Source organism: Coregonus lavaretus (genome assembly GCF_964263955.1).
Source record: "Coregonus lavaretus genome assembly, chromosome: 9".
Taxonomy (NCBI): domain Eukaryota; kingdom Metazoa; phylum Chordata; class Actinopteri; order Salmoniformes; family Salmonidae; genus Coregonus; species Coregonus lavaretus.
The window spans coordinates 46261230-46288092 of NC_139996.1; the positions used below are offsets into that span (position 1 = coordinate 46261230).

Here is a 26863-nt window from a genome sequence, read left to right on the forward strand (position 1 = left end):
GCTCGCATTGATGTGCCATCCTGGATGAGCTGCACTACCTGAGCCACTTGTGTGGGTTGTAGAATCCGTCTTATGCTACCACTGGAGTGAAAGCACCGCAATCATTCAAAAGTGACCAAAACATCAGCCAGGAAGCATAGGAACTGAGAAGTGGTGTAGTGTATGGTTATTGGAAGGTGTTGTCGTCAATCAAGAAGTCTGCTTAGGTTGGATCGGGTTCAAAGGCCTTTATTCAAACCACGAGGTTCCAGCGTAAGTACGGACACAATATCCGGAGAATCAGACCCCAAATAAATCTTGCTGCATTCTAACTCTTCGTCACCGCTCCCCCCTTTATATAGCCTTCCAAGAGTTGAATAGCTCCCTCTACTGTTCAATCCCCGTATCTTACCACCCACTTCCTGTTTGTCATATGTGACGTCACGCTAAAACCTTCCCTCTGGATAACAATAATCAACCTTCCATTTCTTCATGAAAAACCTTTAACAAAGACATAATTTTAATATACTACAGTGGTCTGTGGTCACCACCTGCAAAACCGGTCCTTTATTGGGGGTGTCTTGCTAATTGCCTATAATTTCCACCTGTTGTCTATTCCATTTGCACAACAGCATGTGACATTTATTGTCAATCAGTGTTGCTTCCTAAGTGGACAGTTTGATTTCACAGAAGTGTGATTGACTTGGAGTTACATTGTGTTGTTTAAGTGTTCCCTTTATTTTTTTGAGCAGTGTATATTTCTTGGGCCATTAAGAATTGGTAGGTAAATGACATATTTGCATGTTTTCAGTATGGCCTGTCAAGGTGTTTGAGTAAAGAATAAACAAGAAACGTGCAATAAATGCTTCTTTTTTTAAATACATTTTATTCAATGGCTTCTCTTGTTTACATCAGTAAAGCAATATCTAGTAACAGGACTCGTTGATACGCCTCATGCTCATGAATCTCATGCCCATAGAGCCCATGCTCATCTGATTGAAGTTTCTGTACTCTCCAGGCCACATGTACATCATCCTGCCTCTGTACTGGGGTTGCTCATACATGAGCCAGTGGCCGTCCATAACGTTGCAGGACATGCAGTTGCTCATGCGGTAACGACCCATGACGTCGTCACAGTCGTCCATCATCTCGTGCATCTGACCTCCGAAGTTCTCCCTCTCGTAGATCCTCATCCTGTAAGGTCCTCTGTGCTGTAATATGATGAACAACATGTTTTAGTGAGACATCTGCACAGCTCAGGAACTTCCTAAAAAATTTGTAATGTAGTATCATAGATTGTAGACATATTGAGGAATGGACACAGGTGTATCTCAAAAATCAACGCTGTAAAAGGCTACAAACTAAATGTTATTGGGTTTACCATGGGGATCATGCGACAGGACCTGATGTCGTTCATTCCCATCATGCGCTGGTAGTCAGAGTACTCTCCCCTCCTCATGAACCACTGGCTTCCCATGTAGTTGGGGCGGTCATAGACCATGAAGCAGCCGCTCTCAACCCTGCAGGACTGGCAGCGGCTCAGGTAGGAGGACATGTCAGGGCAGTTGCTCATACACTCATAGGAACGACCCTGGAAGTTCCTGTCCTCGTAGAAGGTGATCTGAAAATAAGCAGGAATCATTTTAATTAACCATTCAAACTTACAAAAAGACATTGCTACATTTTGGGCCCTACCCAATCCCACTAGTAATCAGGTTTCTGCAATTAAGGTTGTCTTGTGCTCTGACACTAGGAAAATTTATGTTTATATTTGCACTAAAATATACTTTGCTGTTCATGTTCATGCCGGTGGAGGTCATTTTGTCTCTCTGTGCTGCTGCTTCTGCTCTTGCTGTGGAACTGATATCCTACCTGTTTAAAACCTTCCTTTTTATACCTGTCGCTACATTGTACTAACCCCTGACTCAGCAACATGGCCTAGAGGCCCATAGAGCACTGAGGTTTGCCCACATGTCCAGGGACATTCCTCCATCAAAATACCTTAAAAATGCTGTTTCTCCCAGAACAAAGTAACAATGAGCCTTTGTGAAAGGGTTAACAATAAACAGTCCTAACCTTGTCCTGTTTTAGCTGATGTTCATTAGGAATTTACAAATGATACTTTCTGGTACTTCAAAGAATTCAACACAGACTAACTAACTACCTGGTTACCAAATGGTACAATTTGTTGCGTGTTTCAATGAATCTTTTGTTGAAGTATTTTATCCCAGTTAGTGTAGCCTAATTGCACAAAGGCTTGGGCTTTTGTCTCAATCAACACTATGGACATGGTGGGCAAATAGTGAAACAGAGAAGCTCACAGACACTTCTAGAGAGAAAAGAGTGCAACATCTTTAATCCCAGTATCGACAGATGGAAGGATACAAATAGTCAATCTTTACCTTTCCCTCCTTTGCATTGTACCAGCAAGCATCGCATAGTGTATCACACAGCATTGTAACAAAATTCCTACACCACTCCATAAAACTTCCTGAAACTCTGAGGAAGACTATTTTCGGTATAAGCATTGTACATTATGATACAAAGACAGTACAACAATATCAGGATAGTGGCTTTAAATTAAATCACAGCTGGTCTTTAAATCTATGACCTATATCCAGAAACATCCCTTATTCCCTTGGTCTTTATAGATATTTGTGTAGATTTGGCAAAAATTCCACCTAGCATATCACTATCAGATAATTAGGTAGAGCAACTACCATATTGCTTTTACCAATACAACTCTTTCTGATCTGGTGAGTAGAGGTTGTTTCTGGACGGGGCCCATGAATACAGTATATATAACCACATATTTCCAAAAAGGGCAAATCGCCTCATATAAAACTGCCATCCCAATGACTGCAAACCTTTTCCAGCTCCTATGATAGAAACATCACAGATAGACATTATGACAGCATTATATTAACCACTTTCTATAGAACATACAGTAGGTCATCAACAAACAGTAGGGAAACGTTTCATAATGCGTAACCTCTGAGTATTTGAGGGTGAGAGATGAGCTGAGTTTACAGACGGAAGTGTGGTGAATGGTGATTTCGTATTGAATGGTGATTTCGTATTGCACAACGTGGGTTTCAACAGTCAGGAGGGCCACAGGCTCACACAGCAGTTTCTCAATCATTTCTCATGATCACCTCAAGAATATGTACACCAACCTTAATTAAACATCAATAGGAAAATTTAAAAAGCTACAGTGTAAAAACGTAAATGCATCCAGTGCATTACGCAGAACAGTGCATAAAATCCCAAAGGTTCCCATGAAACTCCTCATTTTAAACTTGTTTGGATATCCAAATTCTCTGGAGTGAAAGTTTAACATTTGACTTTAGATATCTAATATTAACTAATATTTGTATAGGCCTATTGCCAGTAGTAGTTATCTTTCCTCCTATAAAACGGTGTACTGTAATTGTCCTGTCACTGCACATAAAGAAGAATGTATTTGCACCACCTAGTGGAAACTCTTGGGAGGGCACATCAAGGCAAAGAAGGGAGGAGAGGATATTTGTTTGTTTAAGATTTTTTTGTGTGGATAATTGTTATGTTGGGTGCTAATCCCTACCTAAAGATGGAGATACATGGCAACACAACATTGGGCCCATTTAACAATACACGAGATCTGCATTTAAATGTATATTTATATATATATACACTACCAGTCAAAAGTTTGGACGCACCTACTCATTCAAGAGTTTTTCTTTATTGTTAGTAGTTATTACATTGTAGAATAATAGTGAAGACATCAAAACTATGAAATAACACATATGGAATCATGTAGTAACCAACAAAGTGTTAAATAAATCAAAATATATTTTATATTTGAGATTCTTCAAATAGCCACCCTTTGCCTTGATGACAGCTTTGCACACTCTTGGCATTCTCTCAACCAGCTTCATGAGGTAGTCACCTGGAATGCATTTCAATTAACAGGTGTGCCTTCTTAAAAGTTAATTTGTGGAATTTCCTTCTTAATGCGTTTGGGCCAATCAGTTGGAGGGGTATACAGAAGATCGCCCTATTTGGTAAAAGACCAAGTCCATATTATTGCAAGAACAGCTCAAATAAGCAAAGAGAAACGACAGTCCATCATTACTTTAATACATGGTCAGTCAACACTTTTTTGGTTACTACATGATTCCATATGTGTTATTTCATAGTTTGATGTCTTCAATATTATTCTACAATGTAGAAAATAGTAAAAATAAAGACAAACCCTTGAATGAGTAGGTGTGTCCAAACCTTTGACTGGTGTTGTATATATCTTTGTATTCATTTACAAAGGCATGGCACTTCTCACATAGTATAACCACACATCATTTCACATATATTACCTGAGCAAGTATTCTTAAAATGTTGGCAATCCTACAACAATCATAATAAGAGAGCAAGCAGATATTCAAAGTATCAGCAATATAAAAATATGGAAATATAAGAATTACATCTCTACAATATAATTTTATGTACATTCCATTGTTGGTCTTTGGATGAAAATTGTACATTGTTCCTCTGAAAAAACAGTTACCTCCCTTGTTATTTTTCCAACTTCCACAACATGTTTACCAAATAAATACTACAAAAACTAGATCAATAAAAAAAAGTGTAAGGCAACATGATCAAGTAGATCAATAAATACAGTGAGAGACTTAAAAATACTTTCCCTTTCCTAAACTCGTCTCTCCAGGCCTGTCTGCCTGATAGTGGAGAAGGGGAGTGGAGGAAGAGTGGGGAGGAATAGAGAGAGGAAAGAGTGGACGTGAGGCCTATGCGTTGTGGTAGCCATTCTTAAATGTATCTTTCCTCGGTTCTACGTTCTCGTAGATGGTGAGTGCAGCTGTGTTCTGGTAGATTAAATCCACGTTGGTTCCAGTTCTGGATCGGATGATGTCCATGGCGCACTGGTTTAGGAACACATACTGCTCCTGTAAGACAATAACACAATGTACTCCAATAGGATGAAGCAAACTGACTGTTCAGATGTCATAACATTTCACCTACTGACCACATAAGCACCTGTAGCATAACTTCCACTTTTAACCACAGTGATGTATTGTACAGCAGGCCTGTAATAAACCCAGAAACATGCTGAAATGTAGACCAGTGTAGGCAGTGACTGACCTCTGTCTGCACCATGAGGGGCCGGTGCATGCGCAGTTCATGGATGGTGCCGTACACGTCCACCATACCCTCCCTCTCTATCTGGAAGATCAGCCGGTCGATGGCAATGAAGGTGCCTGTACGACCCACACCCGCACTGAATGGAGAGAGAGGAGAGAGAGAGCAAGAGGGAGAGGGAGAGAGAAATAATGTTAATTTACTTTCCAAACCAATAACACTTCTTGAAGTTAACTAAGATAAACAATGTTTGTGTGTGTGTGTGTGCGTGTGCATGTACCTGCAGTGGACGACAGTGGGGGAGTGGCGTGAGTACTGGTCCATGTGTTCTCGAACCAGGTGTCTGAAGTTGATGAGCAGTTCGGTGGTCTCGGGGACGCCGTGGTCTGGCCAGGCTGTGAAGTGGAAGTGACGTACCGAGCGTGTCTCTGCCGTCTTCACCTGTCAGCCAATCACAAACACAGGGACACTTACTGATAAGCACTAAGGTATGCATAACATGTAATGAATGAACCCTTCCAGGATCCATAGTCGGATCTGAAAATATCTGCTAAAATTAATTTTCAAAATGCTAGCTATAAGGGATAGTTTTTCCCAGAGCCATGTATATTGCTCTGGTTTTACCCACTAAGCAGCAGAAGAGGAAAATATTTGTCTCCCTCATTATCACACAGTGGAGGCTGAGAGGAGCTATAGGAGGACGGGCTCATTGTTATGGCTGGAATGGAATAAATGGAACGGTATCAAACACATCAAACATGTGGTTTCCATATGTTTGATGTGTTTGATACCGTTCCATTTATTCCATTCCAGCCATAACAATGAGCCTGTCCTCCTATAGCTCTTCCCACCAGCCTCCTCTGTTATCACAGCAACTTACATTTTTTACGTCAAAGTCCCTGATGGTCCAGTCTTCTAGGGGGATCTCAGAGGTGGTTGTCACGGTGATATACTCAAAGTGCTTGGTCTCAGATGAATAGTATTCCTCACATTTGACCTGAGCAGAGAGAGGTGGGTGGGTGAGAGACAGGTGTGTTGTTATGAATTGGGGTAGCTTAGTGTGAGGACATGTGGGTCAGGAGGTCCTCCCATAGAGTTATATAGAGGACTCATCTTTGTATCTTTGCCATTATGGTGTCTGTGACCGCATGGGAAGTGCCATTGAGGCTCTCCCCATTTTAAAGTAGTACATTTTCTTCTTCTTTTGTGGTTGAAAAAAGCGCAACACTAATATTGGTGATATACCTCTTCCTGCAGTGCCGGAGTCCTAAACCAAATTGTGTTTGTCATTCATTTATTGTGGCCACTAGATGATGGTGATATACAGTACCAGTCAAAAGTTTGGACACACCTACACATTCAAGGGTTTTTCTTTATTTTTACTATTTTCTACATTGTAGAATAATAGTGAAGACACCAAACGATGAAATAACACGTATGGAATCATGTAGTAACCAAAAAAGATTATCCAAAGTAGCCACCCTGACACACCCTGACCTTGAGAGCCCTGTTTTCTCTAGTTGGTTTGGTCAGGGTGTGAATTCTAGATTTTCTATTTCTATGTTGGCCGGGTGTGGTTCCCAATCAGAGGCAGCTGTCGATCGTTGTCTCTGATTGGGGATCATACTTAGGCAGCCATTTTGCCTACCTTAGTTGTGGGATCTTGTTTCTGTATTGGCTTGTGTTTGTGTAGCCTGTTGAACTTCATGTTCGTTTGTATTTTGTTGTTTTGATTCTGTATTCAGTTAATAAAGGATTATGTACGCATACCACGCTGCACCTTGGTCTGATCCATCTATCAACGAGAGTGACACACCCTTTGCCTTGATGACAGCTTTGCACACTTTTGCCATTCTCTCAACCAGCTTCATCTGGAACGCTTTTCCAACAGTCTTGAAGAAGTTCCCACATATGCTGCATATGCTAAATATGCATATTTTAATATGTTAACATTTTGTGTGTTGCTACATGATTCCATGTGTTATTTCATAGTTTTGATGTCTTCACTATTATTTTATAATGTAGAAAATAACACAAATAAAGAAACCCTAGAATGAGTACGTGTGTCCAAACTTTTGACTGGTACTGTAGCTTAAAGCCATTTACTAACAATAAGCAACCCAATTTTGAAGAAGAAGACAATGCTCCCTGTTTTTCATCTAGTCGTTCAGTACAGCACAGTTTCCATTTAATTGAACGTTCCACACATTTATTTTCGTACTGAAAGCAGCCCTTGATAATTGATCATTGCACAGGTGTGTTGGTTTGGCACTTAGTGAGAGAGAGGTGGGCAGGTTAGTCTTTCGGCCTGGTGGCCTGCCAGTGTTTGTTTGTGTAAATACTCTTGTCCTTTTGCAATTTCTGTTTGTGTAAATATTTTCATTTTGGTCACCATCCTTGCTTGGGCTTGACGACTGGCGTCGAGACTGATCCGGCCCTGAATCTGGTAGTGTGCTGTCTTGTGTGTGTCTGTTAGATTTGTTTTCAATTAACAAGGAAATTCCCATTGAGACACAGTCTCTTTTACAAGGGAGACCAGACCTGGCCAAGAAGGCAGCAGCAGTCAGTACAACATTACAAAGTATAAAACGTACCGTACAATCAGCACAGCAACACGTCATCATGCCAATCTGAGCCCGATTTCCCAAAAGCATCTTAGGCTAAGTTCCTCGTTAGAACCATAGGTTGTATATGAACACATAAAGTACCAATGTAGTTGTCTGCACATGTAAAGCAAGGTCCAGCCCACCATTTGATAAAAGGTGCAATTGGTGGGTCAGAGACTTGGCATTTGTTACAAAGCGCAAGGATGCATGATAGACTGAGTCCAGTCTCTGTAGCACAGAGGAGACTGCATGCATGTACACCATAATCAATTACTGAAAGAAACATGGCTTGAACAAGCTTCATTCTAGCCTCAAACAGAAAACAAGCCTTGTTGTGAAAAAAACAACACATTTCAGTTTAAGCTTCTTCACAAGACTATCCTTGTGAACTTTGTAGAGAGCTTCTGGTCCAACTATATACCAAAGTATTTGTAGGATGACACCTTTTCAATGGATGTGCCCCCAGATGTGAAAATGCTAACCTTCTCTGGCTGAGATCGGGCTATGGTGAAATTCATGAATTTCATTTTTGGTGCATTCAAGACTAGCTTGACACCATATAGGGAGGTCTGCAGTGACTGAAAGGTAGTCTGGAGCACTTAAACAACCTGAACCAGAGAAGGAGCATTTGAATAGATGACTATATATTCTGCATGCAGATGGTTACATCCCCTTTCCCACAAACAAAATGGTGTCTGCGTATGTGTACTCACTCGTCCCTGTTCGTTACAGCGTGTCAGCATGACCAGAGTCTGGACGTTCTTCTCCCAGATCATCCTCCAGAACTCGTTGACAGTGCCGGGCAAAGGACCCTGGGCCGCAATAAACTCCTTCCTGGAGTTGTAACCCTGGCAGTGGGAACATATTGACCCAGAACGTAAGCATCTACTACAAGCACTAACTAACTTTTCTAAATATTTTCATTCAACTCTGTATATCCTGGTAATGTGAGACAGATGTGATATAACAGATTAGATACTTCTATAACCTGAAAATAAATACTTATATCTGAGTGTTAATTGAAGTTATCTAGCTATATATCGATCTTGCTTTGTGAAATAACCCCAGAGCAGAGCTGAAGCACAGACGGTCAGAGAAAGCTGATTATGATAGCAATGAAAATTATGATGATGGGTCAGTACGCACCGGGATGTAGTTAGAATTGATGTAGTCATCGAATGGACTCCCATGGATGGACAGTTTCACTCTTGAGGAATCATCTGGAATGTGGGAAAGAGGAGCAATGAGCAATTGATAGAACTGAAAGATAATTCCTGTCACTCTGCCCAGAGACAGAGCATCATGCTCCCAACCACTCTAGTGTAAACACTTGCTTGAATAAACAGCTAAGCTATTGAATAAACAAAGGAGTTAGTCTGTTCGGCAATGAGGATGGAGGATTAGATATGATAAGCAATGGTAACTATGGTAAGCAGTGGCAGGAGAACAGGGGTTGTTGTCATGGAGACAGGGGTCAGGGGTCATGGTTGACTCACAGGGAAGCACATTGTTGTAGCGGTTCTTGGACTTGTTCTCCATGGCCAAAGCGCTGGTTTTTGCTTGGGCTGTTCCCACTAGCTTCAGGTCCTAGAGGGAGAGGGAGACGTTAGGCCACCAGGCACGAGTAGCTAACAAAGAAACACAGGCATATTTACAGAATACAGAACATCAACTGATGCCTGATGGAACATCCATAATATGTGTATGAACGAATAAATAGCTTTATATTTTACCTCAAACTCCTCGGCAAAGCCACAGTTGGAGTCTGCTCTCTGCTTCTTGTAATACGCTTCATAGTCCTCCACCCTCACAGCCACGGTACTGCTAATAGAGACACAGGAGACAAGCATTAACACAAACACATGAGTGACACCAAGAGACAGTAGCATCATTCAATGTGTCAAGTCTCCTAATAGGTTACCATAAGAGTTGATACTCACACTTTAGCCCTGAAAAAAATGCATTCAATTTCAAACTGAGACGGATCAGAAACAAGTGAAGAATCATCATAATAACCTCATAGAGTGAATCTGGATGTCTGAAGAGTCTTTCTTGGTTTGTCTGTAAAAACAAATGCATACAAAAATCATATGACCATCCCCCAATTTTTTTTTTTAACCATCTAAATTATCGAGTGATGATGAGCACGATGATGATTATGATGATCCTGTATGGCTCAGTTGGTAGAGCATAGTGCTTGCAACACCAGGATTGTGGGTTTGATTCCAGAGGCCACCCATAAGTAAAATGTATGCTTTGGATAAAAGCGTCTGCTAAATGCATATACACTACCGGTCAAAAGTTTTAGAACACCTACTCATTCAAGGGTTTTTCTTTATTTTTACTATTTTCTACATTGTAGAATAATAGTGAAGACATCAAAACTATGAAATAACACATATAGAATCATGTAGTAACCAAAAAAGTGTTAAACAAATCAAAAAATATTTTATATTTGAGATTCTTCAAATAGCCACCCTTTGCCTTGATGACAGCTTTGCACAATCTTGGCATTCTCTCAACCAGCTTCATGAGGTAGTCACCTGGAATGCATTTCAATTAACAGGTGTGCCTTGTTAAAAGTTAATTAGTGGAATTTATTTCCTTCTTAATGTGTTTGAGCCAATCAGTTGTTCTGGAACAAGGTGTGGGGGTGTGGGGGTTTAGGGGGTATACAGACCCATTTGGTAAAAGACCAAGTCCATATTATGGCAAGAACCGCTCAAATAAGCAAAGAGAAACGACAGTCCATCATTACTTTAAGACATGAAGGTCAGTCAATACGGAACTTTTCAATAACTTTGAAAGTTTCTTCAAGTGCAGTCGCAAAAACCATCAAGCGCTATGATGAAACTGGATCTCCACAGGAAAGGAAGACCCAGAGTTACCTCTGCTGCAGAGGATACGTTCATTAGAGTTACCAGCCTCAGAAATTGCAGCCCAAATAAATGCTTCACAGAGTTCAAGTCACAGACACATCTCAACATCAACTGTTCAGAGGAGACTGTGTGAATCAGGCCTTCATGGTCGAATTGCTGCAAATAAACCACTACTAAAGGACACCAATAAGAAGAAGAGACTTGGTTGGGCCAAAGCAATGGACATTAGACCAGTGGAAATTTGTCCTTTGGTCTGGAGTCCAAATTTGAGATTTTTGGTTCCAAGAGCTGTGTCTTTGTGAGACGCTGTGTGGGTGAACGGATGATCTCCGCATGTGTATTTCCCACCGGAAAGCATTAGGAGGAGGTGTTATGGTGAGGGGGTGCTTTGCTGGTGACACTGTCTGTGATTTATTTAGAATTCAAGGCACACTTAACCAGCATGGCTACCACAGTATTCTGCAGCGATACGCCATCCCATCTGGTTTGGGCTTAGTGGGACTATCATTAGTTTTTCAACAGGAAAATGACCCAACACACCTTCAGGCTGTGTAAGGGCTATTTTACCAAGAAGGAGAGTGATGGAGTGCTGCATCAGATTACCTGGCCTCCACAATCCCCCGACCTCAACCAAATTGAGATGGTTTGTGCTCAGGATATGTGAGGACTCCATCAAGACTGTTGGAAAAGCATTCCAGGTGAAGCTGGTTGAGAGAATGCCAAGAGTGTGCAAAGCTGTCACCAAGGCAAAGGGTTGCTATTTGAAGAATCTCAAATATAAAATATATTTTGATTTGTTTAACACATTTTTGGTTACTACATGATTCCATATGTGTTATTTCATAGTTTTGATGTCTTCACTATTATTCTACAATGTAGAAAATAGTAAAAATAAAGAAAAACCCTTGAATGAGTAGGTGTTCTAAAACTTTTGACCAGTAGTGTATGTATTACGACGATGATCTCTCACCTCCTCCAGTAGATGATGAAGCCGGCAGTGATGATGAAGAGGATGGCAAAAACTCCAAGCGTTACCCCGACAGCCACACTGGTGACCACTACATAAGAATGACCAGAGAAGAAGGGAGAGAAATGTAAGAGAAGGCCTTGTGAACGCAATATATTACGAATACATCCATCATTTATTTTATCATCGTAAGACATCTATAAGTACTCATAACAGCTCATAGCACCTTACAGGTGTCTACATACATGACTATGAATCATTGTATAATGTATTAGGTGGTTTATACAGTCAACACATAGTGTAAAAGTGCAATAGCTACCTGGGTCCTGAGGGAGGTACACTGCATTTGGTGTTCTTAATGTTTGGTATACTCTGTGTATGTGAGTTTTATAAAGTATTCTGAAGTTTGTCATTTCCACTTAGAAATGTTTGACTTGATTTTCCCTTACGAAAAAATATTACAACCCTTACAAAAATGTCCATTAATTATAATCCACATAATTCACATTTCCTGTTGCTGCAGGATTATTTTCCTGTCGTAGCAAACTGGCTCAAATGAAGATCCTACATCTTTACACGGGCAACACATATTGTAGAGGTAAAGAAAATCCATGTACAACACATAACGGTTTTAATATTGTCAATGTCATTGTGTGAAAAACATAAATGTTCTAATGGTGAGGGTAATTAAGTTGTGATATCGTATTCCATCAAATTTGAGCCTACATTGCAATTGAACTATGCTTCTATCACATACCAGTAATGCCAGTCTTGCAGGTGAGGCTTTGGACGGTGCTGGTTTCCCCACAGCCCAGAGTGGTCACGGTCAGGGTGTAGTCCGTATTGTGCTTCAGGCCAGGGACTGTGTGACCACAGGCTGGGTTACAGTCGCCACTTGTCTCATTGTGTACCTAAACCAATCAATTAATAAATTAATCAAGCAATCGTTCAGTCATTCATTCAATCAATAAATTTTTTGATTCGGTGACCAATATGTACTGTACTGTTTGAGAAATACATTGTGTAGCCTCACCTGGCCCTGGGGGAGTTGGATGGTTTCATAAGCAGTGATCTGAAAGCCCTGGTTCAGTCCTTTGGGTTTGGTCCAGGACAGAGTCAGCTTGGCGTCGGGGTCGTTAGGAGAGTAACACTTCAAGTTGGACACAGGGCTGGCATCTATGGCACAGTGAGGGAGAGAGAGAGGTTTTCAGGTTTCAGGTTTGATTGTATTACTAGAAAATGTGCAGACCATGGCTGAATGACATTTTTATTTACAAGAGATCAAAACTCAGTTCAAAAATCCTATTTACAAGAGACCAAAACTCAGTTCAATAATACATCTAAAATAGGATCCCTATCTGGATCAGTGTCTGTAGATGATAGTTGCGATAGTACGTCCTTTATAAATCCCTATATGCATTCTTAATGCATCACACACTGGTGGTACAGTATGGTAGTCTACATGCTATTATCTTACTGGTGCAGCTGGAGGTTGAGACTGGAGCGCCCTCTGTTCCATCATCTGTCTGTATTGTTACAGCGAAGTTATACAGACTACCCGGGACCAATCCATTGATGAGCAGGCTTTCCATAGCTGTGGTCGTATTACTGATGATGAACCCAGTGGAGTTTGTCCAGGTCACTCTGTAGCTGTAGCCTGGTTTGTGACCCACAGGCTTGGACCAGGTCAATGTTACGTGCTCCTCTGCTGTCACTGCACTGAGTGACTGGACACTCTCTGGTCCTTGGAAATTCAATCAAAGACAGCATAGAGAGGTTAGTAAAGCAATAGTTATGAATACAGAAAACAAAAGTCTCAGGATTGTATTTGGGTGTATGTGTTTGGAAATGATTGTGTGTGTCGGTTTTCGAATGCTCGCATGTGTATGTACGTGTGTGTGTGTGTGTGTTGACACTCACTGGTTGTGACCAAACTGCTCCAGACCTCCTCACTGTGGAACCATAGCACTCCCACTGTAACCACAGAGATATTGTAGGGTGTTCCAGAGGAAAGGCTTGGCAGTGTGTGACTTGTATTTGTGGTATTGACTGTCTTTTCGTCTGTCTGTGTTGACAGGTACTTCACTAGGTAACTGAAGGTGGTGTTGGCCATCAGAGGAGCTTCACCCCACTCCACAGTGATGGAACTAGTAGTCTTCTCCAGGATCACGATGGGCCCAGGCGGGTTGGGTTCTGAGAGAGACAATTGACAGCAATTTATCTTGAGTTGTAAATAACATCCGTGAATTGAATGTCCTTGCGCAAAGTATCCTGAAAGCTAACTCTGGACTGGTGCGAAATAAACATTGTTCTTTGTCTTAGACTAAACAGTTAAAACAAATGAATGAACTCGGACAGACAAAGGAGGCATGCTACTGTAAGTAGAACTCTGGGCCCTTTTCCCCTTGGCTCCTCCCTTATACTCACGAGTTGCTGTAGTTACAGGTCCTGAGGTTTCATCGAAGGGCCCACTGATAGTGGTCACCACGGCTGTGTACTGTCTCCCAGCTAACAGGTACATGAAGGTGTGTGTCTGCTGGTTGGAATTCAGCCATACGGGGGTAAAGACTTGGTCAGTGCTGTTCAGATGGACCACATACTGCCCCACATTCCCTGGTGGTGCCGCCCAGCTCACCACCATGGTACTGGTGGTACCGTTGTTGGAGATGGATGGCTGGACAGATTCAGGCTCTGGTAGAGAGGAACAGAGATGGGGGCGAAATTAGGTATTGGGTATTGCGCACATTGCGCGCTGCCTGATGACCCTGTCCCAGCTGTAAGCACGCTGTGGGCTACACTGGGAGCAGTGACATCCAAGCAATAAAACCTCAAAAAAGTGTGTGGTGATGCCCAACTATCCGCAGCACAAATATCCACTACAGTCAACCCTTTAAATAACACCCAAGACACTGCCAGACGCCTGGTGGAGTGCCCCTTGCTGCTATATGCCAGGGAGATAGCCTCCACAATCGAGTGGGAGAAATGCTGTTTAGAAAGCGCCCTGCTGCCAGCTGGATTAGCAAAAGAGACAAAAAGCTGGTCACCGGATATCCTGGGTCCGCCCAAGGTACGCATGTAAAGCTCATACTGGAAAGAGGGCATGTAACCTCTGTTGCTCTTCAGAAGAAAAAGGAGGCGAAAAGGGAAATACCTTGAAAGCTAAGGACATAACCATGACTCTCGGGACGAAGGCTGCATTCAGACGTAACGTCACCTTTGAGTCGCCAGGGGTGAAATGAGTACAGGAAGTGTGTATGGATAACGTGTGGAGAACCTAAACGCGTTTAGCCGAGGCCAAAGCCACAAGCAAGGTGGTCTTGTAGGAGAAGATCTTCAGATCCACAGACTCCAGTGGGTCAAAGGGGACTAACCCACAGCATCCAAAACTAAAGCTAAATCCCAAATGGGCGCAATAGGTTTAGAGACCCGTCTGAGACGGCACACACCTTTTAGGAACCGCACCGCCAGGGGATGAGCCTCTGGACTGGCGCCATCAATTCCTACATGACACGCTGAAATAGCCGCCATATACACTTTCAAAGTGGAGAATGAAGCACCCTGCTCAAAATGCTCCTGTAGGAACATTAAAATGTCCCCCAGAGAACTTTGAATAGGAACAATTCCTTTATTTTGGCACCAAAGCTCAAACGCGTGCCACGTATACGTATACAGCCCTCTCGTGGATGGCGCCCTTTTGGACTGAATAGTAGCAATCAAGTTCAGACGTAAACCTCTAGCCGTCAGATTAGACCTCTCTGGGGCCAAGTCCAGAGGTGTAGCCTCCACTCCTGAGGGAGAGAGCCCCACCTGGATAAAATATCTGTACCAGAGTTGAGGCAACCGAGGTATGCATCGCTCGATTCTTTTTCCATTTCCACCTTTGACAACCGTGTGTCTGAACGTGGAGAAGGGGCACTTTTCATTTAACTCACATGCTGGAGACACAACACTTATGACACTCGTGAATACTGTGGACCTCAGGGTTGAAAAAACAGGTACACTCTAGGTACAAGGGCTCCGGTGATCAGTGACGTACCCCGATTGACAGTGCTACTTAGGGGAACTGTTGTCACAACGAGCCTCATTCGGTTTAGGAAGTAAGATGTATTCCGGTAACCGGCTGGCACCCAGTGCTGGACCATACGCATTAAACATAGACCCAAAGAAAAAAAGTTATAATGGAGGTTACCCTACCGACCAGTCATAGGTACTGGCGACAGAGCGCCTTGTAACCTAGCTGAGAATGGGACAGACTGCTCTGAAAAACTGACCCCTTCTGTGTTAACAGACAGGGGCGATTCGGAATTGAATATCATTCACAGGAATGAAAAGCGTTGAGCTGGAGACAGACAGCTCATTTCGGGGTTCATACGAACCACAGAGACTGTGGGATAATAGCATGGTTGTGCCCAAGCCTACTCGTTCCCTCGACTCCGCCACCAACAACTACTTACGGGCACAGGGGGCTCCGGCAATGGCTGATATAGGGGCACTGTTGTCACAATAATGTTTTTGTGGAGGGTCTCAGACCCGTGCAAGGCCACTTACTCCGGGGGTTACTAGGGCCGGGACAATACCAGTATAGCGATACTCATTAGTATCGTGGCAAGGAAACAAAACACAAAGCGGATTTAACTTCTTTAGGAAAAAAGCCCTAATGTTGAAAACAAACATTATGTGTCATCCAGAGACACATTTATTTAAAAAAGACTGTATAAAACAAATAATACAAATACTAAGCTATATTGTATGCTCCAAAACATTTGAATTTATACTAATACAATTGCTTAGAGAAAGGGATTTTTTTTGGAAGTAATACAAAAAAACTAAAAGATACTGTAGGTGTCAAATTTATTGCCAACCTTGTTTTCAATACTCTGGCACCCTCCCCTTGTGAGGATAACAGCACTGAGCATATTTCTAAAATGTTTTATGAGATTGGAGAACACATTGAGAGGGATCTTAGACCATTCCTCCATACAGAATCTTTACAGATCCTTGATATTCTTCGGTTCAATTCAAACCACAGGTTTTCAATGGGGTTCAAGTCCGGAAACTGCAAAATGTTGATTTTGTTGTCAATTAACCATTTCTTTGTGGATTTTTATGTGTGCTTGGGGTTATTGTCTTGCTGAAGATCCATTTACGGCTAAGTTTCAGCTTCCTGGCAAAGGCAACCAGGTATTTGGCTAAAATGACCTGATACTTGGTAGAGTATGTGATGCCGTTGACCTTAACAAGGGCCCCAGGATCAGTGGAACCAAAACCTGCCAATAACATCAAAGATGCACCACCATATTTTACAGTAGGCATGAGGTTATTTTCTGTATATACATCCTTCTTTCGAGGACAAACTCACCACTGGTGTGCATGGCCAAAGAGCTCTTTGCACCGGTTCCATTCCAAGTGCCAATGCTATTTACCAAACTCCAGGTGTTTACATTTGTTGGTTGCTCTCAATAAAGGCTTTTTTCTGGCAACCCTTCCAAATAGCCTATTGGCATGGAGGTGGTGTCTAATTGTAGATTTGGAGACTTGGTGACCCAAAGATGTGACTAAGTTCTGTAATTCTTCCTCACTGTGCATGGGGACAAGATACACTCGTGTCCAATACCAGGCAATTTTTTCACTGTTCCAGTGGTTTTAACTAATTCATTGTTGCCCTAATAGTGGTAAGTGGTACATATTTATATATTTTTGTGATTTTCTTGTACCCATTGCCTGATTTATGAAGGTCAACAACCATTTGTCTCTTTCATTTGTGAGCCGTTTGCCTTTTCCAATGGAGATGGATGACAAAGGGATATTCCATGCGTATTACCAAATGTTATTATATCCCAGTGAAACAGGAAGCCATGCAGATTTATTTTGTTTGATTTTATTTATTAGAATATTTAGGGTTGCCTATAATTTTGACAACCATCTTTTCGAGAATTTTTCAAAAACGTTCTCTAAGCAATTGTATTGTAAAATAACATAATTTCAATTTTAATTTCCCTCGCTTTTCTTTGAGCATATAATTTTTATATAGCCTTTTTTGCTCATATTTATCAACGGTGCCAATCATTTTTGACCATCCTGTAGGTGAAAAGGAAGGAGGTCTCACCTGTGTACTGAAAGATTGAGACGGTGCCTCCCTCTATACCGTCCTGTGCCTTGACGGAAACACTGAAGGTGCAGTTGGTTCCTGGTGTGAGTTCTGTAATGACGGCCACCTCTCCTGTCACTGTGTGGTTTGTGGGAGTAGACACGCACCCCTCGGTCTGGATACGGTATGTGTAACCACTCTGGTACTGAGGTGGCTTGGTCCAGGTCAGATGTACAGCAGTTGTGTTTACTGTCGGGGCCACCAACCCACTAATGGGATATGGTCCTGGATACAAAGGATCTTAGGTTTGACTTGAGTAATACAAAGAGGTGAATACTGTTCAACATATGCTGGTTCCTAATATGTACTCTTATTGACACCAATTTAGAAAGATAAATAACTCTTAAAATGACATTGAGAATTGTTATTGCCATGGGAACATACTTGTGTAATAGAACACTTTCACAGGGGTTGCCATGGTGCCGTCCTCTGTGAGCGTTGTCACGGTAAAGGTGTAGTTGCTCCCCGACTGTAGTCCGGTGACAGTTGTCGTGGTGTTGTTGACAGTGACGGAGATGAAAAGGGACCCGTTGGGGTAGGTTACCTCCACCTTGAAGGAGTAGTCTGCTTTGTTCTCCGGCTGATCCCAGACTAGAGTCACATCGGTGGGGGTGATTCCTGCCTCTGTCAGCCCGCTCACAGAGTCGGGCCCTGGGACAAACGAACAGCAAAGATAATTTATGAACATGTTCAATCTGTGTGTGCGTACATACGAGTGTGTGTATGTAACGGACTAGCTATTCGGCGGCGCAAGTGGGGACACTTCAGGCTGAGAAGTGAGTTTCACACATCCCCATGTGCTGCAGGTACATGCATGTGTAGATACTGTGTAGTTGTGTGTGTTCAGTAGTCACTCACTGGTATAGCTGGTTGTCATCACCACTGTGCTCTGGTAGTCCAACGGCCCTACGGTTACCACAGCAATGTTGTAGAGTGTTCCAGACTGGAGGTTCTCCAGGAGGATCCAGTTGTGTTCTGTCAGGTTCTGCTGGTCCAGGTGGAACACAGAGAACCAGTACTGACCCAGGTCCATGTCCAGGGGCCGGGCCCAGCTGATGTTGATGGAACTAGTGGTCTGGTCCTCCACCGTCTGGGTTCCAGGAGGGTTGGGATCTGGGAACAAACCAGGGAGACTTTAGTTATGGAGGATATTGCAGGTGGAGTGATTCAGGCATTTTTTAAACATTTTTAGTCATTTAGCAGTGAATGCATACATGTGTTTTTTTTTTTTTTTCTTCATACTGGCCCCCCGTGGGAAACGAACCCACATCCCTGCCGGCCAAACCCTCCCCTACCTTGGACGACGCTGGACCAATTGTGCGCCGCCCATGGGTCTCTGGGTCTCGGCCGGCAGCGACAGAGCCTGGACTCGAACCAGGATCTCTAGTGGCACAGCTAGCACTGTGATGCAGTGCCTTAGACCACTGCGCCACATTAGAGAACATTCCATCTAGATTATGATCATGTCTCTGTAATTGTATATGCTCTTCAGAAAAATATCTAATTATCTTTACAGCAGCAGCAACTAAACAAATGGAGTACATCTGGAAAGTTGGACTTTACTAAAACATTGACTGACTTACACGTTGCATTTGTAACATTCAGTGATGCATCAGTGAGCGGTCCACTGTTGGTGACCACTCTGACAACATAGACTTTGCCTGGTTTCAGGTTCTGGAACACTACTTCTAGAGAGTCATTGGAGATGGTGAGGTTGTTTTCCATCACGTTGTCATTGTAGATTGTGACGGTGTAGGAGTCCACCTGTCCCACAGGGGCATCCCATGTCACATTCATTGTGGTTGTTGTTCCTATTGCGGCGATGTTTGTCACCACCCCAGGTGCTAAATGTTGGATACAACAAAAACATTACATTAAAGGCCCAGTGCAGTCAAAAACGTGATTTTCCTGTGTTTTATATATATTTCCACACTGAGGTTGGAATAATACTGTTAAATTGTCAAAATTATGATAATGCCCTTTTAGAGTAAGAGCTGTTTGAACATAGCGCCAGAAAATTCAGCATGTTTTGGTGAGATGGAGTTTTGGCCTACCTAGTGACATCACCAGGTGGTAAATTAGTTAATAGACCAATAAGAAAGACAGTTACAAACCTCTGTTTTCCCCTCCCCACTCAAACCACTCCCAGACAGTCCTAGCAAAATTCTTGCTTGATAACTTGCTCGTTGCATAGAAGCAATTTTTGTTTCTTTTTGACCATTTTGAAACAATCAGAGTAAGGTACTTCATTGTTACCCAGAAATGATTTGCTATTGAGATAAAAACAGCTGCATTGGACCTTTAACATTTCAGATTTTAGTCTAGAGATATAGAGAACTTAAAAGTGTTGTGGTAAATGTTTATTATGAAAATTAGTCTTTAATTTGGTTTAGATGTGAAACACGCACTGTCAGCCATCTTATATTAAATCAACTTTGCTATGTAAAGAAGGGGAAGTGAGAAAGGGACGAGGGGGAGGGGCGTCTTTGGAACCGTACTTGTGTAGCTAGACGTCTCTACTGAGTCAGACTTAATCCCCTGGACGACCGTGACCACAGAGAAGGTGTAACTGTCCCCAGGCTGGAGATGGGTGAAGGTGTAGCTCTCGACCGTGGTTGATACGTTCTCAACCATAGAACCACTCTTGGAGACGGTCACCAGATAGGAGTAGGTGGGTTTGTGGTCATCCTGTTTGGACCAGGAAAGCCTGATAGCGGTTGTGTTCAGATCCTCGATCATGAGGTTACTGACCGCCTTGGGTTCTGAATGGCAAAAAGGGCAGATATTGTATTAATATAATCTGTAAAACAGGATCATTTAGCAGCCGGTGTTATACGCCTCTTAACTATGCAAGAGTAACTGCAGTTTGCTGGATGACTAGAGTGCACTTGGATTACCCTTGCATTACTCTTGGATTACTCTATGACTACCTTTGGAAGTTTAGAATATTGGCTTACTTGTGTAGCTGAACGTGTTTTCTGGAATTCCGTCGCTTCCCGCTGCTGCTACCGTTGTAACCGTGAAGTTATAGCCAGTCCCAGGTTCTAGGCCAGGGACGTCCGTGAAGTTCGTATTGACTGTTTCCTCTTCAACAGGGCCTGTATTGTTGCTGTACTGGACTCTGTAGGAGTAGTAGGACTTAACATCCACAGGGTCAGTCCACTGTAGCTTCACTGAGGAGGTGGACAACGGGCTCGCTGTGAGGTTCACCACTGGTTTGGGCACTAGGAGAAAAAAGTAACCTTAATCAATGATCTTAATAGGATATGAAATTTGGTAAGGCATTTAATCTGAAGTATTTCAAATAATATATAATATAAATAATAGCGTATATGCCATTTAGCAGACGCATTAATCCAAAGCGATTTACAGTCAAGTGTGCATACATTTTATGTATGGGTGGCCCCGGGAATCGAACCCACAACCCTAGGAGTGCAAGCGCCATGCTCTACCAACTGATCCATACAGGACCATGCATCAACCGTGCATAGTATTGGAAAGAATTCAGAAGACTTCTGCAACAATTTCACATCGTCAAAAATGTCACCCTAAGCACACTATGCAGTTGTTACAAGTGTACTTACAAGTATATCCAGATGTATTAACAGGGGCGCTTCCCAGATCCTGTGGTCCCACGGTTATCACTGTGATGGTGTAGAACGTTCCAGAGGACAGAGAGCACAGGTTATGGCTGAGATTAGAGGTAGACTGGGTGCTTGCTCTAATACCAGTCCCAGTAGGCTGGTGGCTAATGTTATAGGAGATGGCTGGAGCTCCAGTCATTAGACCTGGGGTTGTCCATTGTACAGAGAGGGAGCTGGTTGTCCTCTCTGTGATGTTGAGGGGTCCAGGTGGGTTGGGCACTGTGGCGGAGAAATACGAGCGATGTTAGGAAAGTTGCAAAAACAAATTGACATTCACACAAACACACACAAAGTACATTTGCTTTTCCTGAAACACAGAGAGAACCTTCTCACACTCTCTCATACAAACTCTCAGAAACGACAAACTACTATGAAGCCTTCAGAAACTCTACAATAAATGCATAGTATAGCCACCATTAGCCATGACTTACCAGTGGCTAACTGGCCCCTAGCAGACTGGTTACTGAAGGGTCCAGCTACAGCAGTCACTGTGACCTCATAGAGCATCCCTGACTGTAGCCCAGTGAAGCTGGCCATTGTGGTCTGTGTGGTTTGGCTGGATGTATAGCTTAAAGCAGCATTAGAGATATTCACGTTGTATTGGTCCACGCTCCCTCCAGGCAAGGTCCAGGTCACATTCAGCTCACTGGTTCCTCGTCCCATAGTCACAATGTTCACAGGTTGTACAGGCTCTGTCAGGGCACAATCGAGAAGGTTCATTGCAATGACGGAAATATAGACTGTATAGAAAAGACAAAAACAAGGTCAAATTTAGCCCAAGAATGTACTCTTAAGGAGTATAGGCGAGCCTACCGTTCCTCCTTAATGTATAAACAGTGAATACGTACAAAATATACCACAAAATGTGCGTGCACCAGTTTTCACGCAAAAGTTGGCATTTATAAAAATGTCGCTTGACGTGAGAATGTACTCACCTCCCCCCAAACGTTATACCATGTGTACGCACATTTGGTAGTAGTTGAAATATTGTATTGCAAGCTGGTAAGTAATTATTTTGTGAAAATGGCGTATGATGAAAAGCTTATAAAAAAAACAGGAAAACATATTAACAAGAATTCAGCCAGTTGTCATTAGTGAGAAGAGCAAAAATCGGTGTTTTATTTTTAGAATATAAAATAATTAGACATAGGAATCTTTTTCCTATTTTATTTTCATAACCATTGCAGAATAAATACCTCACCGTTTCTGGCCGTGATTGGTTCATATTCCCAAAGTAGGCATACTACCATGCACAGCTCTCATTTAATTGGGCCTAGTAGTCTAGTAAATAGATAGGAAATATGTATTTCAAGTTTTGCAATCCCATAGGTATTCTGACCCCTTGACTTTTTCCACATTTTGTTATGTTACAGCCTTATTCTAAAATTGATTAATTTGAGTTTTTTTCCCTCAACAATACCCCATAATGACAAAGCAAAAACAGGTTAAGAGTTTCTCCCATTCTTCTCTGCAGATCCTCTCAAGCTCTGTCAGGTTGGATGGGGAGTGTCGCTGCACAGCTATTTTCAGGTCTCTCCAGAGATGTTAGATCGGGTTCAAGCCCAGGCTCTAGCTGGGCTACTCAAGGACATTCAGAGACTTGTCCCGAAGCCACTCCTGCTTTGTCTTGGCTGTGTGCTTAGGGTCGTTGTCCTGTTGGAAGGTGAACCTTCGTCCCAGTCTGAGGTCCAGAGCTCTGGAGCAGGTTTTCTCCACGGAGCTCTCTGTACTTTGCTCGGTTCATCTTTCCCTCGATCCTGACTAGTCTCCCAGTCTCTGCTGCTGAAAAACATCCCCACAGCATTAAACTGCCACCACCATGCTTCACCGTAGGGATGGTGTCAGGTTTCCTCCAGACGTGATGCTTGGCATTCAGGCCAAACAGTTCATTGTAGGTTTCATCAGACCAGAGAATCTTGTTTCTCATGGAGTATTTTAGGTGCCTTTTGGCAAACTCCAAGCGGGCTGTCATGTGACTTTTACTGAGGTGTGGCTTCAGTCTGGCCACTCTAGCATAAAGGCCTGATTGGTGGAGTGCTGCAGGTTGGTTGTCATTCTGGAAGGTTCTCCCATCTCCACAGAGGAACTCTGGAGCTCTGTCAGAGTGACCATTGGGTTCTTGGTCACCTCCCTGACCAAGGCCCTTCTCCCTGATTGGTCAGTTTGGCCAGGCGGCCAGCTCTAGGAAGCGTCTTGGTGGTTCCAAACTTCTTCCATTTAAGAATGATGGAGGCCACTGTGTTCTTGGGGACCTTTAATGCTGCAGAAATGTTTTGGTACCCTTCCCCAGATCTGTACCTCGACACAATTGTGTCTCAGAGCTCTATGGACAATTCTGTCGACCTCATGGCTTGGTTTTTGCTCTGACATGCACTGTCAACTGTGGGACCTTATATAGACAGATGTGTGCCTTTTCAAATAATGTCCAATCAATTGAATTTACCACAGGTGGACTCCAATCAAGTTGTAGAAACATCTCAAGGATGATCAATGGAAACAGGATGCACCTGAGCTCATTTTCAAGTCTCATAGCAAAGGGTCTGAATATTTATGTAAATAAGGTATTTCTGTTTTTATTTTTAATACATTTGAAAAACATTCTAAAAACCTGTTTTCACTTTGTCATTATGGGGTATTGTGTGTACATTAATGAGGGAACATATTTATTTAATCAATTTTACAATAAGGCTGCAACATAACAAAATGTGGAAAAAATCAAGGGGTCTGAATACTTTCCGAATGCATTGTATGCTATGGTAATTACTGTAAATTCATTTTTTTTTGTAGCCTGACCTAGACAATGTTTCAGAATTCACGTACAGTCCATCATATTTAGGTTGGGGGAAAAGCAGATGCAAAACATTATTGAAGTGAAACTTTCTGCTGACAGGTCCACAACTATTTACCATTGTTTTCTCTTTCAGAAACGGACACAGTCCTTTTCCAGATACAGCATAAGTTACTGCTAAAGATTAAAACATTCTGCCAACACAGTAAATAGACCAGTAGCTTATGTACACATTTTGACAGTATGGGTAGGCAACAGTATTGCTGTGCGATAGGAGCGCGACATCATTGCCTATTTAGTCTTAGAGCCTATACTAAGGCGGGGCTTTTACAAACTACAAAGGAAAGCACGGCCGCGAGCTGCCCAGTGACACAAGCCTACCAGACGAGCTAAATTACTTCTATGCTCGCTTCGAGGCAAGCAACACTGAAGCATTCGTGAGAGCATTAGCTGTTCCGGACGACTGTGTGATCACGCTCTCCGTAGCTGATGTGAGTAAGACCTTTTAACAGGTCAACATTCACAAGGCCGCAGGGCCAGACGGATTACCAGGACGTGTACTCCGAGCATGCGCTGACCAACTGGCAAGTGACTTCACTGACATTTTCAACCTGTCCCTGACTGAGTCTGTAATACCAACATGTTTCAAGCAGACCACCATAGTCCCTGTGCCCAAGAACACTAAGATAACCTGCCTAAATGACTAACGAACCGTAGCACTCACGTCTGTAGCCATGAAGTGCTTTGAAAGGCTGGTCATGGCTCACATCAACACCATTATCCCAGAAACCCTAGACCCACTCCAATTTGCATACCGCCACAACAGATCCACAGATTATGCAATCTCTATTGCACTCCACACTGCCCTTTCCCACCTGGACAAAAGGAACACCTACGTGAGAATGCTGTTCATTGACTACAGCTCAGCGTTCACACCATAGTGCCCACATAGCCCATCACTAAGGACCCTGGGACTAAACACCTCCCTCTGCAACTGGATCCTGGACGGGCCGCCCCCAGGTGGTAAGGGTAGGTAACAACACTTCTGCCACACTGATCCTCAACACAGGGCCCCCTCAGGGGTGCGTGCTCAGTCCCCTCCTGTATTCCCTGTTCACCCATGACTGCAAGGTCAGGCATGACTCCAACACCATCATTAAGTTTGACGACGACACAACAGTGGTATGCCTGATCACTGACAATGATAAGACAGCCTATAGGGAGGAGGTCAGAGACCTGGCCGTGTGGTGCCAGGATAACAACCTCTCCCTCAACGTGATCAAGACAAAGGAGATGATTGTGGACTACAGGAAAAGGAGGACCGAGCACGGCCCATTCTCATCGACGGGGCTGTAGTGGAGCAGGTTGAGAGCTTCAAGTTCCTTGGTGTCCACATCACCAACAAACTATGATGGTCCAAACACACCAAGACAATCATGAAGAGGGCACAACAAAGCCTATTCCCCCTCAGGACACTGAAAAGATTTGGCATGGGTCCTCAGATCCTCAAAAAGTTATACAGCTGCACCATCGAGAGCATCCTGACTGGTTGCATCACTGCCTGGTATGGCAACTGCTCGGCCTCCGACCGCAAGGCGCTACAGACGGTAGTGCGTATGGCCCAGTACATCACTGGGGCCAAGCTTCCTGCCATCCAGGACCGCTATACCAGGTGGTGTCAGAGGAAGGCCCTAAAAATTGTCAAAGACTCCAGCCACACTAGTCATAGACTGTTCTCTCTGCTACCTCACGGCAAGCGTTACCGGAGCACCAAGTCTAGGTCCAAAAGGCTTCTTAACAGCTTCTACCCTCAAGCCATAAGACTGCTGAACAATTAATCAAATGGCTACCCGGACTATTTGCATTGTCCCCCGCTTTTGCGACTCTCTGTTTATTATCTATGCATAGTCACTTTAACTCTACCTACATGTACATATTACCTCAATTACCTTGACTAACCGGTGCCCCCGCACATTGACTCTGTACCGGTATCCCCTGTATATAGCTTCGCTACTGTTATTTTACTGCTGCTCTTTATTTATTTGTTATTTCTATTTTATTTATCTTATTTTTATTTTTTACTTAACACTTATTTTTCTTACAGCTGCATTGTTGGTTAAGGGCTTGTAAGTAAGCATTTCATTCTATGGTCTACACCTGTTGTATTCGGCACATGTGACAAATACAATTTTATTTTATTTTATTTTATTGATTTGATTTGATAAGGCAGGACATAGAAACCCAATAAACTACTGATAAACTAAATATTGAACAACAATTCGTCTTTTGCATCAAAGTGTGGGCTGTAGCATTTAGTCTACTTTTAAATTGTTTAGAATATACAATAAATCTTGCAGAATGTGTGGACAGGCACTCACTATATGCAGCATGAATGTTCAGTTTGAAAAAGTCACTGCAAAATATAGCTCTACAGAAATGTGATCAAAATTGCCATTTCTCTTTCTTTAAGAAACTGTCGTTGCCGAATGCCAATAGTTATTATACAGCAAATAAAGTACGTTATTGTCACCATAAAAGGTGAATGGAGGGTGATTTCCAGGCAGAGTTTAAATGCTTGATCACGCGAGCACAGTTTTACAACAGGTCTGATTTCAGAAATGTTGCGGTACGGTTCTAGAAACATAAAGACCTTTACTTTCATATCACATCAAAATTATTTTACAAATGCAAAATATACACCTTTTTAACCGGGTTTAAC

At 42.7% G+C, this 26863-nt stretch overlaps 2 protein-coding genes across 2 annotated transcripts in view; both read right to left on the reverse strand.

The window, feature by feature from the left end:
* Positions 1-905: 905 nt before the first annotated feature.
* On the reverse strand, positions 906-1874 carry LOC311135155 (gamma-crystallin M2-like; the record flags this gene model as incomplete). Its single annotated transcript, XM_084169055.1, has 3 exons — positions 1767-1874; positions 1361-1600; positions 906-1190 (listed from the first exon to the last, which is right to left on the reverse strand). Exons 1-3 carry the CDS (start codon positions 1797-1799, stop codon positions 906-908), a joined length of 558 nt encoding a protein of 185 aa, XP_084025181.1. The 5' UTR covers positions 1800-1874.
* A 2886-nt stretch (positions 1875-4760) lies between these two features.
* LOC311135376 (receptor-type tyrosine-protein phosphatase eta-like) overlaps positions 4761-26863 on the reverse strand; it is a gene marked incomplete at both ends in the record, with an annotated part of 62662 nt that continues 40559 nt past the window's right edge. The window contains 23 exons of the mRNA XM_084169315.1: positions 4761-4919; positions 5116-5251; positions 5393-5553; positions 5993-6109; positions 8432-8566; positions 8865-8938; positions 9215-9305; positions 9452-9542; positions 9735-9779; positions 11568-11655; positions 12322-12475; positions 12598-12740; positions 13042-13308; positions 13485-13757; positions 13992-14255; positions 17671-17937; positions 18097-18363; positions 18571-18825; positions 19296-19556; positions 20211-20474; positions 20670-20936; positions 21297-21575; positions 21788-22048. Of these exons, the coding sequence (XP_084025441.1) occupies positions 4761-4919; positions 5116-5251; positions 5393-5553; positions 5993-6109; positions 8432-8566; positions 8865-8938; positions 9215-9305; positions 9452-9542; positions 9735-9779; positions 11568-11655; positions 12322-12475; positions 12598-12740; positions 13042-13308; positions 13485-13757; positions 13992-14255; positions 17671-17937; positions 18097-18363; positions 18571-18825; positions 19296-19556; positions 20211-20474; positions 20670-20936; positions 21297-21575; positions 21788-22048 (4319 nt within the window). The remainder of the gene's footprint in view (positions 4920-5115; positions 5252-5392; positions 5554-5992; positions 6110-8431; positions 8567-8864; positions 8939-9214; positions 9306-9451; positions 9543-9734; positions 9780-11567; positions 11656-12321; positions 12476-12597; positions 12741-13041; positions 13309-13484; positions 13758-13991; positions 14256-17670; positions 17938-18096; positions 18364-18570; positions 18826-19295; positions 19557-20210; positions 20475-20669; positions 20937-21296; positions 21576-21787; positions 22049-26863) is intronic.